This window comes from Necator americanus, chromosome X (genome assembly GCF_031761385.1).
Source record: "Necator americanus strain Aroian chromosome X, whole genome shotgun sequence".
Taxonomy (NCBI): Eukaryota; Metazoa; Nematoda; class Chromadorea; order Rhabditida; family Ancylostomatidae; genus Necator; species Necator americanus.
Window position 1 is genome coordinate 21,469,577 of NC_087376.1, and position 24,143 is coordinate 21,493,719.

Below are 24,143 nucleotides of genomic sequence, written 5' to 3' on the forward strand. Positions count from 1 at the left end.
GTGTCGGATAGATGCGCCAGTGCCAAAAGGCAGAATGCGGAGAAACGGGTGCCACTCCGTATTTCTGCTTTCCTGCGCTCGGATTGCTACGCCTGCGCCACAGAACAGTAGAATTGTGCGGCACGATGGCATGTACGCTAGGATGGGTCTCACGATGTCAAAAGTGGGCACTGGCATCAGGATGCAGAAGACGACTTCCACGACGTCATAGTCACCGCTATAAAACAGTAAAATGCAGCGTGATGGGTTGTCTAGGGGGCTTATTACCGAAATATACTCCTCCGTTTCCCACCACTCCTTTATACGATAAACTCATCATTGTTGTCAGATGATTTCTGCAGAAGTTATATACACGCATAACGGCGTGTATATAACTTCCTACCGCGTAAAATTGGTGCGCTGATGCCAGAAAACGCTGAGAGTTTATGTTTGGTGCGAAGTTGCAAAAATTAGAATTAGCACAATTATTGGCGCAGCAGTACTGAGGAATAAGACTAAACGGATTTGTTAAGGAGTGAGTGAAACGTTGTGAACAGTTTCATAGCCGTGATAACTGTGTATTGATTTTCATCTTTTTCCTTTGATTTTTTATTTTTTTTTATTTCCATCCCTATGTATTCCTCCGCATATTTATTCCCTGCATCTTTTCTTCGGATTGCTAACATCCTTCCTTCAGAAATTGAATACATGCAAACATTTGCTTGAATTGTAGCTAACAGATCACGCGATCTGAGGCAGAACCTTAACTTTGTCAATATGATGATGACGTTCACCTCACTTAACGTAACACATCATTTTATAATAATTGCTGAAGAAAAGAATGAGAATATCTAACTCTTCAAATAATGTTTTCAAACTTAAGCGGTACCAAAGGAATATAGGTGTTAAATCAAGTTTGGATATTCTGACCAAGTGAAGTACTGACTCCATTAGGAAAAAAACAAAAAAAAAGTTGCAAAGAAAAGAAAATTTTAATTCTCTGGCAAAAATCTACACAAAGTGTCACTATTTTTATTATCACTATTAATCAACTTTACCTGTTATTGAGTAGAGAAGGCGAGCGAGTCGAGAACCACAAGAAGTCTAAAGTCCGGCGCTAGCCGGAGGTTCAGACTTGTTTTATAAAAGAAGTGGAACTAACCGGGGTGACTTTGCACTCAGTGTTAGGAGACAGTAGGAGGCGAACTTCATTTCCTTCATAGCTTGCACATTACATCGGCACTACTCCATTACGGTCAGTTCAAAAAATTGGCTCTGGTGAGATGCCCAGTGACATCTCAATTACTAGGTTGTCACTGTTCATAGCTAAAATCGGCCACTAATCGCGTGTACATGCTGTAAAAATATCTTTCTTCATCTGCATTTTTCTGTATACTGTTCACTATGTCTTGTTCCATTTTATTTTAATTTACTTTCTAATTTTTCGATCTGTTTTTTTTCCAAATTCTATCCATTTTATTTGATTTTTAATCGCTGCATTAACGACTGTATTATGGAGAATGAAAAGGAGAAGAGAGAGACAGCAGATTGCTTTTGAGATGACTATGTCCTAACTGCACGCTTGACCTTGCTCATTCTTTGTGATACCTTTTTTCCGCAATCGTAGGAAGACAGTCCTTTTACAAAATCATAAAATCACCTTAATCAGAAATATAACATGCTCTTCGACACGTTCCCCAGTAGCCATTTGTACACTTCTTTGTGTACGTCCGGTGATTGTGAGAACAACATCAAGCTTGAAAACACGTTTAGCTGCCTCGCGTAGCACTCCTGCAATGTGCACTTTTCAAATTATATGCTCTTGAGCTTAACTCCTTCAATTCTGTGCACCTTTCACGATTGGGTAAAGACCAGGTCTTCCGGTGTAGTAATGTAAAGTGATTGTACCATCGGGATTATCTTCGCACCGAAAAGACGGCCCTCGTAAGTTTGCTTTGTATACCACGTGGTCGATGAAATAATGGAGTGAATCCAGGTTGTCAAGAAATCCCTAAATATTCGTTACTTCAGCAAATACGACGTTCTGTTGTGGCACATTAAGCCGAGCATATTTTTCTTGAAGCACCAGCATAGTAATGACGTTCGACTTGTTATCCTTGAGAGTTACAAATACTCTGTAAATGCGTAATTGACTGTTAGTAGTATGCATAATAAAGGGATAGCAAACATTTTGAGGTGCATGTGGTTTCATAGGTAACGCGAAAAGAGATCCATCTCTAATTTCGAATACAAAAGGAGCTATTGTTCCACATATTGCATTACCAACGGTTTTGCTTGACAAAATGAGTAAATGCCATGAGATTATGTGCTTTCCGTAGCAACTACAACACCGCTAAAAACTTCTATCCCAAAATCCATCGCAAACTGTCGGAAATTTTAAGAGTGGGCAAAATTAAGTCCTGAAAATGCCATTCGTACCACGGATACCAGGAAGCTAATTGCGGACCAAAAGCGACCTTGTGCCTGCCCTGAAATGCAGATGAATTCAGGGGATGGACTCCCTCTTTCTACTACCAAGGTTTATCACATCCGGGTGCGGGACAAGAGGTACCCGCAAAAATCGGCTGTTGCTGACCTCCCGTCAGCGCAGCATGCCTCCACGTAGTTACGGGTTTCGCTCCATCGTTTAGACAACATCCACGACCCCTTTGGATCACCTAGACCCCTTCTTCCTACTGCTCTTAAACCAACGCTGCGCGCGACGTTCGCATCGCGGCGGAGCGGTGGAAATTTGGATGGAAGAGGAATGAAAAGTGAATAGACGCAGCAAGATCTACGAGTGTGGCATACTGAGCGCATATTATCGGAAGTCAAGAAGAAGAAGAAGTATATTCTTTTGTCCAGTTAAAGGATATATAGTCAATGCTTTTCAACGAGTCCATGTTTAACTTTCATCTACATTATCAATACGCCAACAACTTAATGTCACAAATACAGTGAATTACTTGACTTAATCAGCGGGCTGATGTTATACCATGACGCGATTACCCGCTTCTTCGCGAGGTGTGCCGTCCTTGAACACAGCTCTGCCCAACCTTCTTGATTTTCTGCGGGAGCTTGCACAGAATCAATCAATTCGTCGCTGTTCTATATTCTGCAAAAACTTACGCCTCGCCTGAACTGCCTATCCATGCTGAGTGTCCCCAGGTCCTCTTTCACCACCTCAGTCCAGAACATCCGCTTTCGCGCAGGTGGCTTCTCCCAGCTCGAACCCGACAAACTCATCAGAACTCGTTGAACAAGGCGATCTGCCAGTCTCTTTAATATATGACCAAAGAAGTGAAGACGATTTACTTTAGCCACTTTCAATGGCGGTGCAAGATGTTGATATCTTCAACGTGTCATCCGCCGGTATACCAGATCAATTTCTGCGTAACGAACTTCATTGTGGCATACTCTAAGCCATAAGTAGCCAAGCAGCCGTCTAAGCAGCTTTCGTTTCGAAGCCTCTCCATCGCCGCAGATGATGCTGCCCAAGTTTCCGATCCGTACATCATGATAGGGCGAAATGCGGATAAGTCGACTCGCAGCTTGACTTCGTTAATGAGGGGGGTCGACCACTGGCATTTCGTTAAGGCGTTAAATGCAGAAGTGGCCTTAGCGAATCTTTGCTGAATATCTTTCTCGTAGCTGCCGTTGTTTTTCAGCGTACAGCCCAGGTAACAGAACTCATTGACGAGTTCTATCGGTTGTCCGTCACCCTGATTTCCGTTCGAGGTCTCGAAGAGATCCACATCTGTTTGCATTTTTATTTTATTTCTTTTATTTATCAGGGCGGAGTCGCAGTCCATCAGAGTGTAGAAGTGGTCCATAGGCTGCAGCCAGCTTCGATACGAGGTTGACAACATCTTGAAATTTTGTACTGCTTTCCGCAAATGTAACAACATCGTCAGCGTACTCGAGATCGATCAAGGGGCGTCCTGATAGTGCTAGAATGATATCGGCAGGACACTGATCTACTGTTCTTCGCATGATGTCGTCGATTGCGAAATTGACCAAGAAGGGTCCTGCCACTCTCCCTTGTCTTACTCCAGTTACCACCTCAAACGGTGTTGCACATCCCGCTGGTGTTCGAACTGCAGCTGTTGTTCGTTGATTCATGTCATCAAGCAAATGAACGAACTTTCCTGGTACTCCATTGGCGCGGAGTGCGTTGAGAAGACGGTCTCGATAAGGAGAGTCGAACGCGGCTTCAATGTCTAGAAACGCTAATTGCATTGGCTTCGAATACCGCTGCTAGATTACGATCACTCTCCTGACAATGAACACCTGGTCAATCGTAGATTGGCCAGAATGAAAGCCAGCTTGCTCGCTGTGCGTTGTTTCTGCGCAATGTTTAATGAATTCGTCCAATATAATCCGCTAAAATAATATTGTACATAACACGCAGCAAAGAGATTCTTCGATAATTCCTAGGGTCTGTGACAGATAATGTCTTGTGGAGGGGAATTATGATAGCGTGTCTCCATTCTTTCGTCTATGCATATTGAATGGATGATCTCTGTCATCTCACGAAAATCCCGCAGTACAGTAAATGATTGGAATTGAAGGCCCAAATTAACACCGATTAGTCCCTACTATATTCCACTATGTAACTGAAAAAACACTATCTAGATTAGTGCTTTATCATGTATTTATGTAGATATAATGTTTATGTACAGCATACTTTAAATATTCCAATAATTGGCCGTATAATTTGTCTAACAGAACTACAAACAATACTTTAAAATCCTTTCCACTTTAACGACATTTTATGACTTCGTTTCTATTTATGCTCTGCATAAAATCTATAAGACCGATTAAGTGCATGAGCGGCAAACATGTACTTCTGTACCCTCGAGATACGCCTCTGTGCAATGCAGGTCTGCGTTACACTAGTCGGGTCTCGTTAGGAGTGGGATGCCAATTTCACTTGGCTAGATGTGAAAAAAGCAATGCCTAGAAGGGAAAAGAAAGAGTGAGAAAACACAGCAAGAACACCGATCAGTGGGGCATTTCTTTGACCGATCGTCGTGTATTTCTATAGAAAGGTGGGTGGTTTCCATTTAACAATTCACGCACTTTCACTTAAATTTCTGTACGGCATTTTGCTAATATCAACTTCATAAACAACTCTACTTTGTCTAAAGTTAAAACAACTCTTATAAGGTGACACTTCCCGCGCGGACGCAACGAGAAAGACACATCGTAAAAGCCGTAGAAGCGCTGAAATGGGTGGGAGGACGCTGTAGGCGATGCACAAGAGGAGCGAAGAGGCTAATGTAGAGATCGTGACGCCGTCAGGACCGGTGCGGTGCAATTATCGACGCTCTTTCGCCTCCTGTACATGCGGCGGCACATCATACGGGCACCCTGAAACCGATCTCCATAACATCCTTGTAGATCGCACGTCGGTCTAGCAAAAAACTTGCATTCACGTGATAGAGAGGTGCAAGAGGGGTGTTTTGGAGTCATCTCTATAAGGAAGCTCCACTTGTCCACTAAGCGATAACGCAACCTTAACCCAAAAACTCATGGGACTAGAGGCCCGCAACCTGGCGCCCATAGGTTTTGAAATCATATGCATCTCACAGTCAGAAGAAAGAGTCTCCTGATTCCGAAGGAAAGCCTGGTACGGTAGCGTCAGGAAGGACACGGTTGCAGGGGTCATGTAGCCTACCGAAACGGAAAAGGACTAGGATTACTATCTGTGCTTATAATGCACGTACGCCTGCATCAGATGCGGCCATTGAAGATTTGATGATTCAAGCCAGGAAGTGCGTCGTCGGAATGACCGAGACAAGACGTTGCCACCCACTAAACGCCGTATATGACACTGGAGGAGAATCCTTAGGAACATGCAAAGTCGGTTGTGTTGTTGTCCTTGCCAACACGAGTATGGCAAAGAAAATCAACTTTTTTGAAGGACTGACGAAGGTTACAGAAGGGAAGATATGAGTCAACTCCATCTTTGGCTACCTTCTTTGCTTACGCTCCAAAATTAAGCTACGAAAAAGATGTCGAAACAAAATGTGGAACTGGAGATGTTCTGCAGAAAAAAATCATATTTTCTACAAGGTCATTGTTGGTGATTTTAAAGCTGTAGACGAAGGACGCCTTAGGAACTTCACACCAGTACCCACGGCTCACAAAGTAGTGCACAGAAAGGGAGGCTTCCGAATTTAATTTAATTTCCATAAGACTAAGACTACCCAAAGGAACTCGTAACTCCAGAAGCCCTTTTCTCTACACTGGATGTGGGAGTCACTCGGTGAAGCGTACCGTAATGAAATTGACCACATCATCGTCACTGAAGTCCTATATGCTAATGGACCGGCGCCTCCCTCGAAAATGATTTTCTTTCACACGAAAATTAGAGAAAGCAGCAATGCTCACAAACCTAATCCCCAGAACCACCATTGACTGTAACCTGTTCGCTTTGCAAGTCGTCTTTTAGGAAGGTACCGCAGTGGACAACGACGACGACGAATATCATCAGATTGTGAAATATCTTCATTGTACTGACTGTACGAGGAAAGCGATTATGATGTTTGACCCTCGTTTGATCACTTCAGCAATGCCGTCATGTATGTGATTAAATGAAAGAGGTTAGGAAAATAGGCAAGTCTAGGGAGAGTAAGGAAGACCGCTAAGATTCCCAACTGAACAACAGTCCCGTTCGTGCCACTTGTTGCTACCTAAAGTGAAATGTTGGAAAGAATGTAATATTGAAGAAAAGCTGCTCAATTGCACGGCAACACCGCAGAGGAAGATGTTTTTAGGGAAAAAAAGGAGTGGAACCCAGTTACCTGAAGTGAGGAGCAGTAAAGAGGCTTTTTATCAAGCTTCTCCGAGATATTCTGCATTCGCTGGATACAGCGTCAGTCTATCCGACATGCATTAGCGTTGATTTGTCGAAACATGTTCGTGAGAATACGCGATTATACCTTGACGAAGCAATGTCTCAGTTTTTCATGGAAGCAGAGACAATCAACTTATATGCTATTCAGACTATAGAGACGCAGACGACTACGCAGTTGCAGTCGCAGACTCTGAATTTCACACGAGGACAACAACTTGGGACTTACAAGACTTTGAGTATTCTCATCTCTGTTACTTTTGAGGGAAAGTACTATAGAATATGCGAAATGTGTGAGGTAATAAACAAATTCGTTGTCATACTAGTAGCAAAAGAAGCATGATATTATAGTAAAAGATGAACATGGCTTCGAATTACGTATGTTAATTTCCACGTTTAAAACTGTAAACATTCCAGCAATATTTCCTATAATTGCAGAGGATTTCTTCGGATTAATTGAACAGTTGGTAACCCCTTAACTATATCCTAGCGTGCTTTAATAAACCTTTCGTGCTTATCAATGGATATCAGGATCTTTTTTTCAACGCGCTTACGATGCCGCGTATGATCGGTGATAGATAAGGAGAATCAGCTATTTAGGAAGCTATGACGATGAGCCTCCTCAGGATACATTCCACCGCTACTTGCTCTGGAAAGACATAATCGGAAGCATGCTCGAAAACCTTCTTTACTCACTGCCATCCGGAATGGAAAGTAACTTCAATCTCTTTAGCTGCAATGGTGTGAGTAATGCTTGTTGCCATTTAGTTCCTACTCCGATGTTATGTATAAGATGCTGAATGTAGACTACAGAGAAAGACCAGAGTTAGTATGGTGCTTTACTCCATTTAGAGCCACTATTGCAAAGAAGTACCCCCACACCATCTCCTTATCCGTATTAGTTGGAAAGGACAGTACGTAACTGTCTGCCAGCCAAACTCTTGACAGTAACTACACATTTTTGTTATTCTAGTAATCAGTTCAAGATTTCTTTCAGGCAAAACGCAATGCTCCAATGCAGAGATCAAGTCAAGGTGCATGATCTAAACGCAATCTATCGTCTCTAAAAACATTTCCAAAGACGAATGAGAAGGATACATGCAGAGATCAAGGATAAGAGTGTACTGCGTTGATCAATCTTTGTGGGATGCGACTACGCATTCGACTGAACTCAAACTTTGCTTAAGATTTATGAACGCGCTTCCGGCCTTGAAATGACCGATGTGTCAAGTCAGTATTTTTGTCCTCCCAGGCAAATCTGGGAGCAGTTTATCGACCTGAAGTGATGAAAGACTTGGTTGGTACTAGTACGGTTACATTGATCACGCAGACACGGCGGAACCTCTTACCGACTTCGCTACACCCCCTACACGCAAAGAATATAAGAATAAGAGTACAAAAAACACCTAAATTCGTGCTTTCAAGTAATATTTGATGCTAGTTCAGGTTACTATGTACTATTCTGGGGTGGAGTAAGCCGCAGATTGTTCGACAGCTCGGTAATGTTGGTTTTTTTTTGCAATTGTTTCCATGGTTCGGCATGAAAAGTCGTATATTCAAGCCTTATTTCTTTTATCCCAGCGCAGCAATCTTTTCTGCTATTCTACAACACAGAAGTTAATCTGCTTGAAAATCAATAGGAAATTACTGTAGATACGAGACTGAAACAACATTCCCAAAAAAGAACAAAATTAATGCTTTGGAAACAAGAAGAGCTGCACCAAACCATACTCATCATATTTGTTGTCTTCGCCAACCGGCATCTCTAGAACACTTTCGTCCGATGTTTTCTATTCATTTCGTCTCATAGAGTTGGACGGAACTTGGCTCCTAGGGGTAATTGAAGTTGTTGTTCACAGATGTGCGTAGTACCGTGAACGATATCTTTTAGCAATAAGCAATCATATAAATTTGTTGGGCTCTCGTTGAAATCTACTAACCAATTCTCGTGGGAATTATTAGCATTATTGATATCGACTTTTTACATACAGTTTAGTTTTACTTTTTACATACTACAATTTCTTACTCGCTAAGGCAGTCCATAGACCCGTAAAGTAATCTATGGAAAGGCTTCTTTTTATTTGATATTCAGGTATTTTTCGAATATATTTGCTTTCTCATATTATCGTTTGGAAGTAGTGTTATCAGTAAAAGAGGCTAGCGAAGACATCTTGCGCTGGATTCAAAATAACGACGCAGTTTTTGACAACGAAACAGAAACAACCAATAGAATGCTTGGCTACGAAGCTGTTGGAAATCCTTCCCGGAGTTTTCATTGTTCAATGATAAGAGTAGGAGATTTGATCTACTGTCAAAGTTTCTAAGACCAGTGGGACCAGTATAACAATTACTCTGAACGCATATGTACTTGCGGTTGAAATTTCATGTACAGAAAGTTTCGAGCATCTAATTTGCATTTGTGTGTTGGGCGCTCAAAGAGTCTGCAGAGGACGATGAGAACACAATTAAACTCCCGTACGATGTAAATAGCATGTATAGTGGAGTGATGATTCAATTTTTTTCAGTCTACAAATTGACTAGGTTTACTCTTTTTAACAATGCTGTTCACTCTCACCCTTTATACGCTCTTTCGCATGGAAAAATACCACAGCTCTATCCACAATCTTGCCCCACGTACACGTATAAGCAAATAAAGAAATGAAAAAAATTTCCTTTCTTTCTTCCACTTCCAGAAAAAACATAAAAACCACCTTCAGATTTGGGCTCATGGAGCGGATTAGGTCGTCCCATCCTATTTCCATGGAATACTCAATTAGGAATCCTCCATACATCTCCCACACCTGCTCCCGTGTCATTTCTACGAAGCATTTGAAATCATTCGAGCACTAACAGTAAAAAAAATTAGCAACTTCCCACTTGCTATGACGCTGACGGCGTCCACAAGAACGTAGGTGTCGGAGTCAGAGTAGTAGTGATTAACAATGTTTTCTTTTCCACTCTCAAATCCTGCTCTCTGCCTATAAACGTTCATTAGTTGTTGGTTCTTCAAGAATTCCAACTTACAAAACTTTGATCCAGAACTCTTCTCCGTATTTTCTTAGCATCAGCTGTCGAATGCTTTCGTGAATAAACCCAAACTGCAAATGAAAAGGCTGAAAACGATGGGTGGCTACATAGATTGCAACAACTTACCATATTACTAGCGGATGCTAATGAACGTCAGCTATGCTTCCATGAGGGTCTCTTCATGAATGTTTGATAGACACGTCACCATCTGTCAATACACGCTATCATGCTGTGTGTGTGTATGTGTATATATGTGCATGTGTAAGTCTGTGTGTATATATATATATATATATGTGTATGCATGTGTGTATGTGTATGTGTGTATGTGCATGTGTATGTGTATATGTAAGTGTATATATATATATATGTATGTGTGTATGTGTATATGTGTGTATGTGTATGTGTATGTGTATGTGTGTGTGCGTGTGTGTGTGGGTGGGTGGGCGTGTGTGTAACGAAATTCCGGAAAAGTTGCGCAGACACCAATAACCGCTATAATGAAAGCTGCTGTTAGGTTCACTTCTGTGTACTGTTTCATATGTCTATTCCCCTGCAGGTTTCTCTAATCAGGTTGGTGACAATTGGGGCTCCAACACCGAGAAGCCAAAAAGCTGCTATAAAATCTTCCACGGCGTTAAGTTGGGGCGCCAGCGCCAGAATCCGGCAATACGGCTTTGTCGGGCTTTGTCGGATGCAGTGATACCTCACAATGAATTGAAGTGAATTTGTCAAGAAGTTGTCGAAACTTTGTGATCCATTTTAAGGCGTTGAATGCTACTGTGTTGTGTTTCACCTCTATGTACTCAACCGTATGTCTGTTCCCACCGCACGTTTCCCTCATCAGGTTGGTGGCATCCTTTTTCAGTGATTGGAAACACCTATGCAAACGGCTGCTTTAATAGTAGCTAACAGTTCACATGATCCGACGTGGAAAGTTATCTTTATCAGAACAATGATGACGTTCATGTTAGCTAATTGTTGAGGAGAAAGAGAAAAGAACTCTTGCTTTGAATTATTTTTGTTTAGTTTTAACGGAACTGAAGGAATATAGGTAGGTGAAAAGTGAAGTTTAAATACTCTTCAAATGTAGTACTGTCGCGTTTTGGTAGAAGACCATAGAATCATTACTTCAGCTCGTGGCCATTCAATGAATGCTTAAATTTCTAAAATGAAAGAACGAAACGAGCGTCTTAAAAAAGTGCAAATTCAATTTTCGGGAAATGCCACTACATTTAATTTCTATTGACCAGTGAAAATGGGCGAAGCGTGCAGCAGAAGAGGTCTGATGTCCAGCGTTAGCCGAACGCTCAGTCTGGTCGCTGATGAAGAAAGAGGAAAGTTGATTTACTAAATATGAATGCATCAGACATCGTGTGGCTGGCTGTAAACACCAGATCTGGAAGAGCTTTGCGTGAAGATCCTCCAAAATACAGGCAGCAGCGCAAAGAAGGACAAGTCTGGGGAAATATCGCAGCGAAATTCGCTTGTGTAACGTTTCGCTGGAACCCTCGCTAAGCGGAGACGTTATCAGACCTATTCTATAGTGAAATGGAAATGATTGCGAAGAGTTTCTGCTGGGACTTTTTCCGTTTGTTAGCTTGTATGATAATTCAGAATATCCTTACTGGGAGGCCACCACCTGGATTCATTCTTAGGAAGCGCAAAAATAAAGCAATAATAGCGGGGGCATTTGGAACAACCAACCGTGCTTTTCTCCAAAGCCTCTGTTAGGGACGTTCTTACAGACATGTTTAAAGGCGTTCACAACATTTAAATATTGTATTGTGCAAGTGGCAACAGTAATTGATGATACATGTCAAGAGCGTTTTGCACTAGTTGAAGATGACTTTGCAGAACATCGCGCGCGAGGTAAATCAAGCCATCGAGCTATGATGCAAGACAGACGTAGTCCTATGTCTCGGTCTCCCGAGCTGAAAAGTAATCCACATTTTCATCTTCTCCGGGAGTCGGAAGAGTAGCTAAGAACCTACTGATAGTTTGAATCGTGCGTTACACCCGTCCCGGGGTAGCGCAGTCGGTGAGAGGCTCGTTGTAGCCACACGGTCGATGGTTCGAAACCGCCCTTGTGCAAACCAAGCCTTTCATCTCTCTGGAGTCGATAAATTGGTATGTCTGGGAGGGTAAAAAAACAGTAACTTGATTATCGGTTGGCCCCCGTAAGTCATTCTATAGGCCAACACGCGTTCCAAACCACTAACGATTATTAATTGCAGAAAACGTATAAAGACTGGTTAAAAATCATCTGATCTCATCTTGCGCAGGACGTCTTTGACTACAGGCCAAGACACAAGCACATTTGGAGATTTCGCATCTACCTGAGCGAAAAGTACTTAGACCGACATGTTTGACCATACCTCTCCTGCAAGCCACATGAAATTTCATGTTACTGCAGGAGACCAAGAACAGATGGCTGACCTAGGATAGTTGAATGAGGGTACACTCGTCATTCCTAGGAGAAAAGGATCCGTGACGCAATATACTTGGATGTTGGCTTTGTTCGTCGTGCATCTCGTCGATTCTCAGAAAATACTTTTACATCATCCGGCGTTCCTTCGCTTTTATCTCTTGCGGCGAAAGTCCATAGGGGATGAAAACAAATTTTTGCAGTTATCTATTTCTTTGGAATTCACCGTTGAGTTTAACTTCAATTCTAGAACTTGAATGATTTTACAAACCAATTTATTGCCTAAGCAATAGCTTGCAAAGGCACATCGATGTATTGAGTTAGCGTTTTACCATCTCAGACAAATGTTGCTTCGATTTTTGATTCCGGAAAGATGGAAGGCTTGATTACCTTGAGGCTGTCACGAACCATCGAAACGCAATTGTACGTACTCTACGAGGAGGCCGAGGAAATGGTTTTCAACGAAAATTCCCTTCAACGAAAAGACTGGAACGAAAACAGTAATTGTTTTGATTGGCTGACGTCTATTCCGGTCCACTTTCACTGGGATTCTCGTTTTTTGAAGACGATCGACACACTCGAAAATAAAGGTGGTCTCTACCTAACGTCTCATTAGTACAATTTTCTGCGGTGGTTCTGATTCGAATGGGAATGTGATTGAGTCGCAAGAAAAAAATCATAGCAAACAAGGGAGAAGGCAAGTTGCATGCGATGATTGCATTTGGATGTGGGGACTCCTTATCCCGAAGAGGCAGGCACATCGAAGTGGACCAAATTTTAGACTTCGACCTGCTAAAGCATTGCGAGTATTTGCCACACGTGTACACTTTTATGAGCTGGTGCATTGTCTTGCACAAGCTCTCCGTACCCTAAGCATTCAATCAGCTGTACGGAGAGTATTAAAAGGAGATTAGTGTGTCTCTTACCATGATGAATATCGCTGTATAAGCGGACAAAGCACCTCTGCAAGATATTGCAACATTTTTTGCTGTTTATTCGCACTTCACCAGGAATAACAGCCAACTCTGCCAGATACGTCAAAGGCATTAGGAGAAGAATGCACCTTGTGATTGAACAGAGTGTGCGCAAAGTTAAGGAGCAGAATAAAATCAGGTTCGGCTGAATATTATTAATTTGTTCATTTCACTGTTGTAATTGTCGTCAGTAACTTTGTCCGTTGTTTTTAATTTGTTATGGATATATGCAATATCGTAGGATTGATTCGATCCTTTTGAGGAACACCATGAATTTTCGTTGAGGATTCTTTTGCAGACATTGCACTTTCTTCTACATTTAAATATCCCTAAGTAAATTCTGCGATGTGGCTTCGTTGCGATTGCTTGAGCTTATTGCCTGAGATACGTGGCGGGCTATATAGAGGCCTAGGCTCTATAGAGATAATAATAGCCTGCCAACAAAGCGGGCGGACAACTGACGAAAATTTGAGTGTTGTACAGTTCCACGCTGCCACACCGTTTGATAGATCACGTTTGTCTGAAGAATTTGGTCTATTTGAAATTTCTCAATGGCTCGGAGAAACCAGGAGAATAGTGTAAAAGTTCACGGAAAATTTAACAACTTCTTCAGTTAAAAACCGCTCGTAGGTGGAAATTATGATTATGCTCCTTGGGGTATTTCAAAGAGAAGAACCTATCCAACAGGTTTTTGTATTGGCAGAGGTAAAACATTGTTGGACTGATGTTTAGAAACCTTCAAACATAACACCAAATGATGGGAAAAAGCGAGGTTGTAAGTTTAGCCGGACATAACAAAAAATCTTGCACAGCTAGAAAGGTTAGAAACGGAGAGGTTTCCAAAAAAACCACTTTTTTGCAAATTTTAGATGAAAAATGCCTCCTGCCCAGCAAATTCGATCGATCCTTTTTCGAGTTGAAAAGTGGTACTTTGATCACAATTTAAATAATTCCAAAAGTTTTGAACTATAGCTGTGATCGGCACCAAAATGTTCGTAATTACATGTACTCTATGAATATGTATGGTCGGGTCAAAGCGACATGAATCACCATGCATTTCCGTACGCGCTCGAAAAGGCGCGGTGGAGGCAACAGTTGGAACCGAGGTGGGACCATCGCAAACTGCAACGGTAGATGGTGCCAGCAAGGGTTTCAGTACACTCCTAACCGCTCCACCGCACCGCCTCGAGAGAAGCCGCGTACACAATTGTACCATGCTTCATGTCGTTTTGACCATACTCTAACTATTTATCCTATTTTCCAAACAACTTATTCGCGTCAGGATAATGTATCTATAGGGCGCAATTATCTAAGACTAAGCCCCGCTAGCATGTAGCCACAGGTGATATTTTCGAAAAATGTTTCAGCAATGGATTCTGAGGTTCCTACTAGAGCTCAATCGGTAGAGCGCACCTTCACGAATTGATTGATGCTCAGATATAATCAAAGAGATCAAACTGAGGTGAGTTATAAAGAAAGACGAGAAGAACGCAGATTCGCGTTTTTTTTCACTTTCTGGCTTAGAATTACGGTGGTTATTGCACTTCAGCTTCTCTGATCATAGTGACTCACTTTTTTAGCCAATACAAAATATCTTGATTTAAGCTCTACTTTATTAAAGCCTGTGAAAAAGGTTAGAAGAAGGATCGTCCTGGGTTTAATTCCCGGGCGATGTAATGTTCTTAATCTTTATTGAATAGTTCCTGGATACACACACATACGGGTTGGGTGTAGCGTAGCGGTTAGAAGTTCCGCTTCATGCACGATCGATCAGAGGTTCGAATCCGCTTTAGTGTTCACCAAGCCTTTCATCCCTCCGGGGTCGATAATTTGGTACCAGATCTGTGCGTGAGGATAAAAACACTGACTTGACACATCGGCTAGCCCCCGCAAGTCATTGTATAGGTTAGTTACACGTTCGTGAACTTCAAATGATTCTGAATTGAAGTTCGAGCGCATCTCAAGCGGACTGATTAACGCCAGACACTTTATCCTCTGTCCTTTATCCCTTTCCATTGTATCGCAGCTATGAAAACATTCGGTATTCACCTCCTAGTACGAGAAAAAATTGGAATAAGAGTGCCATAATTAAAAATAAACATTCTCTACATGAAAACACTTTTATTGGTCTAGATGAATCTGTATGAGTAGTGGTTTGCTAGTTCTTCTTTCTTAATACGAAGACAAATACGTGATCTGCTCAGTGAGCAAACTGTTATAAGGGATTCATCCTATTATGTCTTTATCTCGTTGGGGTATTCTTTGTGCGAAGCATTTCTTCGTTGAACTCAAGACCTCCACTGCAAGGCTCTCTAGAAGCTTTGGAAGTGTGTCATCGGAGAACGACGTGAAAAGGAGTACCTAAAAGCATTACAGGACGATTGAACTATGTCGTATTTGAGTAATAATTGCAATGTAAGCACCAACTTTCAACAATTATACTGAAACTAATAGAAAGTTCTGAACAGAATTCTGCGGTTTTAGTGGTTATTGAGCGCACTGTTGTGAATAGTCAATAACCACCAAAACCGCAGAGCCACCAACCACGCGCCCGCGCGGCTCTGAACTGTGCGAGCCGCCTAAGAAAACAAATGCACCTCGATGCATATATGTATATGAACATAGAAGATTTTCAACCACACCGGTTAATCAGAAAACAATATATATATATATATATATACCGCGGCATTATCACACTCCGAAAGCGTGAAGTTGTTCGGATCGTCTATCTGAATCTTCATGGTTTACTTTAAAAACAGAACTGTCAAGACTTTGCTCCAGAAACTCACAACTCTCGTGACAGAGTGGAGAAGTCCCACTTGAGTCCACCCTCTCTTGTCCAGTAGGCACTCGAGCGGAAGCCCAAGATCATCCTTCATGGAAACCACTGCCATAAGATACCATCAAAAAAATAAAAAGTGTCGGTTTACCCAGCAAACAGGACTTCCAGAAGATACATCCACAATTAAAGTGTCGCCGTCTTTAAGGACATGCACTGGTGTTCGCATGGTTGCATGAATAGAAGAGAAGTTTGCAACTGAAACCAGCGTTAATTGTGTTTTACCTAAAGAGCCAAAAATATCCCTCGACATAATATTATCTCTATTAACTCTAACCTGATGAATTGGAATTCTTCATCACTTTCTAACTAAACAGATGAAAATGTCTTTTGAACTGAAAAGAGTGTAACAGCATAATATATCCCGAATATTTCAAAAAAAAAACTTCATCCTAGCAAAGTGTGGTGTTTACAAAGTGCAATAGTATAGATTTTACTTTTTCCCCTCAAATGTAAACCACACAAATTGCAATTATAGAAGAGAAAATACACATAAATAATTTCCCATTTCTATAAGATAATCTATGTAGCTGTGCTTTTCCGGTCACTGTTGACATGAAGCACGTTGACTTATAATTCATTTTCTTCATTTGATTTTCTAAAAAGAAGAAAAAGGAAAAGCAAATCATGTATACAAATGTACGTGTGTGTGTAGATTTTAGTTTTACGTTATGCATCATTTCTGTGATCTCTAAGGTGCTAAGTCTTCTAAAAAATGCCCTAAAAAAGGAAAAAAAACCTCACTTTTATTGACACGCAGCTCTACATACACGAAGAGTGACATGAGTTAGGATCTACAATAGGTAAGTTATGGATGTCTTATTATCAGTTCTCACAGATTGAAATTTTGCCTCATCCCCTTTACATAGAACAAAATAGCATGGATAAACTCAATACAGAACTTATACTTATTTGCGAATCGATTTCAATCAGAGGGTGAAAATGGGGCATATACACCACCCAGTTTTTCACTTTTTGATCCCTCATGGTTTTGAAGAGTTGGAAGTTCCAGTTTCTAAAGCGGTCATGAACCGGGTGTAGCGCAATAATATGAACATCCGCAACCTGGTTCAAAAGCAGCAAACAGCTAACCAAACCTTTCGTATCTCCGGGGACTATAAATTGGTAGCAGATTTATCATGGAGGTTGAAAACACTGACTTGATACATCGCCACGTTCCACCAGTTATTGTGTAGGCCACATACGCGTCATAAATCTCAAACGAACTTTTTGGAATGAAGCTGAGCGTGTTGAAGCATCCCAAAGAAGTTTATCACTGCCAGTCCTTTTATGCCTTACTCTCTAAGGTGATAGTACAGTTGTGAGACGGCGTTGCTGAATGCACGATCTCAGTAGAGCTCGTCAACGTTCTAGATAAAGCAGGGAAACCGCATTAATTAGCTAGCGACGTTGGAGTAGGAATGTGCCAAAAATGGGAGTTTTACGGCTTACAGCATTCCGTGATGCATTCATTGCATGTACAGATAAAATCACAAAAAAAATCAGGTACAATTAATCATTATTTCATCCACTGAAATAGTTCCATAAATTTCTGGGTTGAACAGAATTACCGTTCACTGTTTCGAAACCAGTGATCCTACAATCTGCCTCAGAAAGATTACTCAAGTCAATCCTCTCCCATGGAGCATTTGTTAAGCTGAGTTTGATTGGCAGACGACTAAGTCTCGTGGGTGCCGGAGGTCTGGGACACATCTGAATTGTAAAAAATGAAGTATTGTCAAGGAGAACGACATTCAAGAACCAATATTCTTGATACAGCTGTATTTTGATCATCATACGAAATCTGAGAATCTTATAAATCTGAGAAGTAAAGCTAAAACCCGCCAACACGTTAGCTGAGAACTAGAAATGAACTTTTATTGATATCCTGTAGAATTTCTTGCAAGACAAATGCAGCATTAGGTTATTGCAGCAAAATAGGTTTTAACACCAAGTGCCCCAAAGAAATCCGTATCCAAAAGGTTCAAATATGTGATTTTTCGACGTGATAACACTAGGTAACGCTTGCCGGAGAGCTCAAACTGAAAATCAAGGATAAGGTTTTTTGAATTCTAAACCAGGAAATCTACTAACTACATCAGATCCCAAAATGCACAGTCAGTAGCTCAACAGAAGACATTTGTTACTCTTTAAAGAAAATGAACAAACCTCGTCTTTGATAGGATGGATTTCGAGAACGGCGAGAACACCATCCTTTATAATAGACCCAACAGCACGTTTTCTATGATATGGTCCCTTTGCGTAGATAACTATCGAATTAGCCCTCAAATGCGTTACAATGAAATTGAAAACGTAGGATCAGGATTTTATTATAATCTGCCCACTGGTCCTGAGTCTATGGACTAGATGTTTTATTATGTTGATTGAAGATTATTTGATGGCAGAAACACAGGACTCCCTCTCTTTTTTCGACAACAGAAGCGAGTTTTGTTGCAGGAAAGTGCGTAAAAAATGAAGCAGTAAAATTCAACAATTGATGTTGTAGCATCAGAACCATTTCGGAAAAAAAAACTTCCACGATATTGAAAAGGTCACTACCTCGAAGTAAGGATGAATCGAACCATCACTGCAATTACATACTGTGCAGCGAAAGGAGAAACTGTGCTTAAGTGAACTGTAAAAGAAATAGAAGCAATGTTTGTCCATTATGCGTTAAACTGTCCTGTTTTTTTTTGTATGGTTTTGGGTGATTAGCATTTAAGCTTGATCTGTGCACATTTTTTTAGTACAATGGAAGTACCATGAATATTCGATTTCATATAGCTGAGTTGGTCTGACAACTTATAAACTAAGCATAGTTTGTCTTACGAGTGGGAGGTCATCTTGATAATGTCTCCAAGTTAACTTCATTCTACAGACTATTCATTCTAAGTCCAAGCACACTTTTTTCCCGTCCACATTTTTTAAGTCTCGCACTTTCCTATTCCCACACCAACTGAATCCTTGTCGGTCGTGTCTTCAGCTCTAAAAATCCGTAGTCTGTTCAGCTGTAAACATTAGAACAACCTGTAAGTCCTCCAACAAGAATTTTTTGCAAAAAAAAAATGTTTATTATTTGTTTCCTGTAATAATCAATGAGCAAAAGTTGTTGCTGGCACTTACTTATCACTAGCGATGCACTTCGAAGCGGTAAGAACAAGTGATGGCGCGATCAAAGTACCAGTACATCCTATCACACGGGGTTCGCTAGGGTCTTCAGAGAGAACCTGGTGTAAATATTACACCAGGTTGCGTGTGAGAAAAAAAACATCAAAACTGTTCAACATCTCAAAATGTTACTTCATTAAGGAAATGTGTTGTACTTGGAACTTACCTTGACAAGGTACCCGAATCGATTCCATTCAGTCTTTTCTGCGTCCATCATGCATGCTGCCCATTGTAGCGCAGAAAGAAGACCAATGTATAGCCACATTGTTAGGAGTCAACTTTTCGCGCGCTATTTAACCATTTGCCGGGATATTTTCATTCTTGGCGACGCATTGGATATCTCGTTATATGATCGCAGCAGGAACTGCACACACAAGAAATACTGCTTTACATCATAGTTCATTTTGCAGGTGCACTGCATTTTGGTGCAAGAAAGGAGCAGAACACCAGGAGAAAATAGGTCCATCATATAGCTAATGTTTTACTGCCTGCCGTCGTTTCTTTGACAATTCCACCTCAACCTTTAGTGAATCCCGCCCTTTTAGACTTACCTTCCTCAGAAGTTGTATAAATGATCTAACAAACGTACTGAGAAAAAACTTCTTACATGTTTTCCAAAGCAATAAAAACCAGTAGCTACAAAACCGGAATTGCACCAGTAGTGTCTGGCGGACCTCGGTTGTCTCGAACTTAATGTTATCTTGGTTGAAACTCTTCAAAACTCTGTACTTATTTCCTTCCAACCTGCAAAATCTGCTTTGAAATAGATCACATTTCTAAATGCGCATCCATCTTCACTCTTCACGTCATTAATCCCGCAATGTTATTTCGCATTTGTAAAATGTACTTCGCATAACATATTTCAGATATGTAGATTCTAAGTATTTCAAGAATTTGCATGCAACAATCTTTCAATGCACTCAAAGAGAGTAGTTATCTACTGGTGGAATACAGTCCCGTTGTGAAGCATCCCGCAGCAGCACATGTATCTGCCCTGTAAAATGCTTTAAAATGTTCAAAGGCAGCATACCACGAATCTGGGGTGGATTTCAGGTGGAGTATCCGTATACGGGGTCGTAGATTATGGAGACCGGGGTGGTTCCGTCCATCTCTCCCTGAATCACTGCAATCAGCCGGCCCCTGAATGCTGTTTTCTACGATGCCTTCTATTACAGCGCGCCACTCTTGCACGCGTGGCGTCCCTTACTGCCTATCGGGGCAGTCCGAATTGATTTTCGACGAATCGCAGGGCGGAGGCAGCAGCATTACCGTAGGAATTTTTTCAAAATTTGTTAGATGGAAGAACAGTATGTAAATTTATACTGATTGCAAATCTTTGAAAAAAAAAACTCATAGATTCTTTTTTCAAAGCATTGCGGAAAACGTTGACATTTTTGTTTTTTTTTCTTTTTCTTGTTTCTTTGAGCGGTGTTTTGCGTTGTTTCAATGGCTCACACCATGCATAATCATATGTTGTTGTACGAAGTGGTCAATGAACCCACATCACCTGCAGAAAAAATTGTGTCTTTCACTACTTCATAAGAGAGATAAGAAGGTATTTCACGAAAGGTTCTCTCGCACCCTTCTGCAGAGAAAACCTTTCGCGAAATACCTTCTTATCTCTCCTATGAAGTAGTGTTTTGAACAAGAGACAGGACAAGAGGTACCCGTGAAAACCGGCTGACCGCTGCTGACCTGCCTTCAGGGCAGCGCGCCTTCGCACTTCGGTACTGCGAATTTGGAAGGGACAGGAGTATTCAAGGGAATGTGGCGAAAATGGGATGTCCTCGAATTGCGCACGACAAACGTTGCTGAGGCATATCACGGGTTTCTGTTCATCTCATATGCTTCCGCAAATAAAAAAAAAGATTTTATCTGTTTAGCAAACTACGGAAATGTTGGGCAGGCACGTTTCCTCACCTTTTGAGGAGTTACTGCAGTGCATACAAGTATTGAACACGGAGGCACTCGGATTGCTGCTGCACAGAACAGATGTAAGATGTTTCGTATTTCTACATCAATTTTCAATACCATGATGTCATATCCAAGAATTCTCGACTAACCCTATTCTTTCGGAGAAAGGACCGACTGCGACGGGAGAAGAAGCGGAAGCGATGGAGGAATTTAAAATAGAACGGCTTTCAAGTGCCAGGATGACTACGCAAACGATAAATAAATTTTGTCGCAGAATGTCTCATTATGTAAATGAAAAACTATTGAGATGAATGCTTTGTCAAAATTTTATATAGATATAATGTTTATATAGAGCGTATGTCAAACATTTAATAGTTGCTTGAACGTTCTACACAATAAAACTTTGTGTAGTTCTTTAAACATCTTTCAGCAGTGTTTCATCGCTTCATTTTTATTTATTCTCTGCATAAAATCAATATGACAGGTTATCTGTATTAGTGGCGAACAGAGACCTTTGTATCTTCGAGATATACCTTTGGGTACAATATATGTCTGCGAGGCATTATTCGCGCCTCGTTAGGCGTTGGATGCCAGTTTTATCCAGCTAGATAGGCAAAAAGAAATTCCTAGAACGCGAAAAAAAGTAAGGAACTGTAGCATTACAGGATCAGTGGGACACTTTTTGAAACATCTCTTGCATTTACAGAGATGGATGAGTGGTTTCCATCTAACAAGTCAAAACAGGATGATTCCATTTTCACTTGCATTTCTAAATGGCATATCACTTATACAAACCTCTTTCATCTATATTAATCTACAAGTATACTTCAGCTATAGTTCCAAACAACATCTAATTCCAGCTCCTATGATACGCTTTTAAAATTGAACGAAAGGAAAGCTCTTATTCCACATTCCTTTTTCGTTCAATTCTATAAGCGTATCATGAGAGCTGCGGAAAAACAACTCGTCGTAAAAGCAGCAGACGCAACGAAATGGGCAGGGATGGTGGTGTGGGCGGGGCGTCGGCGAGACGTAGCACAAGGGGAGCAGCCAGGCTGCTGTAGCGATTATGACGCTGTCAGGAGATGCGCAGTGCAATTATCGACTCTCATTAGCCTCCTGGATACGCGGCGGCACATCATACGGGTACCTCTTGGCCGTTCCTCCTGCTATCTCTGTCCCATCTAAATTCCAAAAAAAGAACTAGGAGGTCCCGAGAAACAGTTGCATTTACTGAGGCAAACCTTCTAAAAAATGCTAATAAAATTGTTTTTCAACTTGCTCTTTTCACGATTATATCCGCGTTTAAACTGTTGAAAACGACATAACATCGAAATTTTAATTTTTTTTAATAGGAGTAGTTTCAAGGGTTTTTTTTTTGCAAAAATTTGGCACAGTGAGATATCGAGCGCGCTCTCACTGTCACATTGTCAAGGCAAAATATTGATTTTTTTCGTTTCTCTTTTTCGTTGTTCCTCTGTAATTCGACGTATGCACCTCAATTTTCCCTGTCTTGTTGTATGATGTCCTTCAATCAGTCTTTAAAAATACTTTAAAGGTTTAGAACGTGAACATATTCCAACACCAATATATCAGTGACACTTCAGTAGACTCTAGTTGTATTCTTCTACTAGTTGGTGATTCTTCGTTTCTATCACCTATCAAATTTCTCATCTCACATTTTCAACATATTGAATATGCAGTAACGGTGAAGGAGGAGGAGATCGTATTAGATCTAACAGTGTCCCATCACTACGCTTGCTCCTGGTAGAGGGAATTGAGCGTGATTGAACTACTTGAACTACTAAATACTTGTGAACTACTCCAAACCGTTTCTATCCGTGGAGAGTCCCCAGCACCCCCAGTTCCGTGACATGCTGCCTTTAAAACATACGATGAATGCCATGTGATTCCTACACTATCACCACCACTCTTTATTACTGCGTTGAGATCATGCAACCTCTGTAGGTCTATAAGAACTTTGAGTTAGGCTCTGGAAAAAGTTGCTTCTGGCCACTTCTTCTGTGAGGCTTCTAAACATGGGACCATTAATTGTACAGCCGTTTACATTCTCTATAAAACCAAAGCGAAGCCAGCACAATTGATTAATGAACACGATTACAGTTACACCTTTTTGTTGACAATGTTTTCAGCACACCAAGCGGTCTTCCCGAAAACGACGTCGTCTTACCTATTTTTTCTTCAAGAGCAATCAAGGAGAGTGGACAACTCATGGTTACTTCACATCATCCTTCCCTATTTTCTTTCGGAAAAGGTAAGCGTGGATGGAGGAGAGACCTGAGCATAAATGAGCTCACGCGTGTAGCTGGGAAGAAACTCTGCTGAAAGCGACCCTTCATAAAAAAAACCCTATTAGAAACGATTCTTCCATCTATAATATCCAATAAATATGTTTCAAACGTCTACCGCGAGGCGGGAGTTATCGTGACTCATCGGTGACTTTTAATCGCCTGACTTTTATATCGTGGCACTATATAAATGTTGGGCGAAGCGCCGCTTGAGGAGACCAGGATCGTAATTCCTTCGTGCTTCATGCTCCTTCATGTACTTTGTAACCGGAAACATAAAGAATATATTTCATAGTGTTCGTGTAGCAATAATAACGATGCTCTACAGCATCCGAAGAAGGATTTCGTAAAGGAGTGGTGTTGTTGTCGAAAATGCCGCGCTATACGAAGAACAGACTACTTTGAGAGCATTTCAGCAGAAGAACATCCAAATCCACCACTTCAAGCTCCCCTTTTATGTGATCCAGTTGAAGAAATAATCATTGAAGAAATCACCCTTGAAACGAATGAAAACGGGAAAGGAGACACGACTACATAACTTTGCGCCAGATTTGGAAGAGGTAGATTTGTGATTGGAAATGTTTGTAGAAGATATAGATATATACTTGTATTTATACAGAGCATTTAATGCAGTAGTACATTGTATTTA

At 41.1% G+C, this 24,143-nt stretch overlaps 5 protein-coding genes across 7 annotated transcripts; 1 reads left to right on the forward strand and 4 right to left on the reverse strand.

Annotated features, from left to right (window-relative positions):
* Positions 1-1,627: 1,627 nt before the first annotated feature.
* RB195_024615 (uncharacterized protein) lies at positions 1,628-9,830 on the reverse strand (the record flags this gene model as incomplete). Of its 2 annotated transcripts, XM_064212453.1 has the most annotated exons (4): positions 1,628-1,770; positions 1,831-1,990; positions 9,550-9,656; positions 9,716-9,830. In XM_064212453.1, the coding sequence occupies 4 exons, from the start codon at positions 9,828-9,830 to the stop codon at positions 1,628-1,630; spliced, it is 525 nt and encodes a 174-aa protein (XP_064068334.1). The 2 variants fall into 2 exon arrangements, with proteins under 2 accessions (XP_064068334.1, XP_064068335.1); XM_064212454.1 differs by lacking the exons at positions 9,550-9,656; positions 9,716-9,830 and adding an exon at positions 3,109-3,225.
* Positions 3,342-3,746, reverse strand: RB195_024616 (uncharacterized protein; the record flags this gene model as incomplete). Its single annotated transcript, XM_064212455.1, has 1 exon — positions 3,342-3,746. One exon carries the CDS (start codon positions 3,744-3,746, stop codon positions 3,342-3,344), a length of 405 nt encoding a protein of 134 aa, XP_064068336.1.
* RB195_024617 (uncharacterized protein) lies at positions 3,763-4,218 on the reverse strand (the record flags this gene model as incomplete). The annotated part of the gene is made up of 1 exon (XM_064212456.1): positions 3,763-4,218. The coding sequence occupies one exon, from the start codon at positions 4,216-4,218 to the stop codon at positions 3,763-3,765; it is 456 nt and encodes a 151-aa protein (XP_064068337.1).
* Positions 9,831-15,490: 5,660 nt separating the features above from the next.
* Positions 15,491-19,536, reverse strand: RB195_024618 (uncharacterized protein; the record flags this gene model as incomplete). The annotated part of the gene is made up of 8 exons (XM_064212457.1): positions 15,491-15,625; positions 15,946-15,993; positions 16,054-16,137; positions 16,195-16,301; positions 17,675-17,816; positions 18,273-18,387; positions 19,227-19,330; positions 19,438-19,536. 8 exons carry the CDS (start codon positions 19,534-19,536, stop codon positions 15,491-15,493), a joined length of 834 nt encoding a protein of 277 aa, XP_064068338.1.
* Positions 19,537-21,036: 1,500 nt separating this feature from the next.
* Positions 21,037-24,032, forward strand: RB195_024619 (uncharacterized protein; the record flags this gene model as incomplete). Of its 2 annotated transcripts, XM_064212459.1 has the most annotated exons (4): positions 21,037-21,098; positions 21,155-21,220; positions 23,339-23,460; positions 23,911-24,032. In XM_064212459.1, the coding sequence occupies 4 exons, from the start codon at positions 21,037-21,039 to the stop codon at positions 24,030-24,032; spliced, it is 372 nt and encodes a 123-aa protein (XP_064068339.1). The 2 variants fall into 2 exon arrangements, with proteins under 2 accessions (XP_064068339.1, XP_064068340.1); XM_064212458.1 differs by lacking the exon at positions 21,037-21,098 and having other exon boundaries at positions 21,167-21,265; positions 23,310-23,460.
* Between the last annotated feature and the right edge of the window lie 111 nt (positions 24,033-24,143).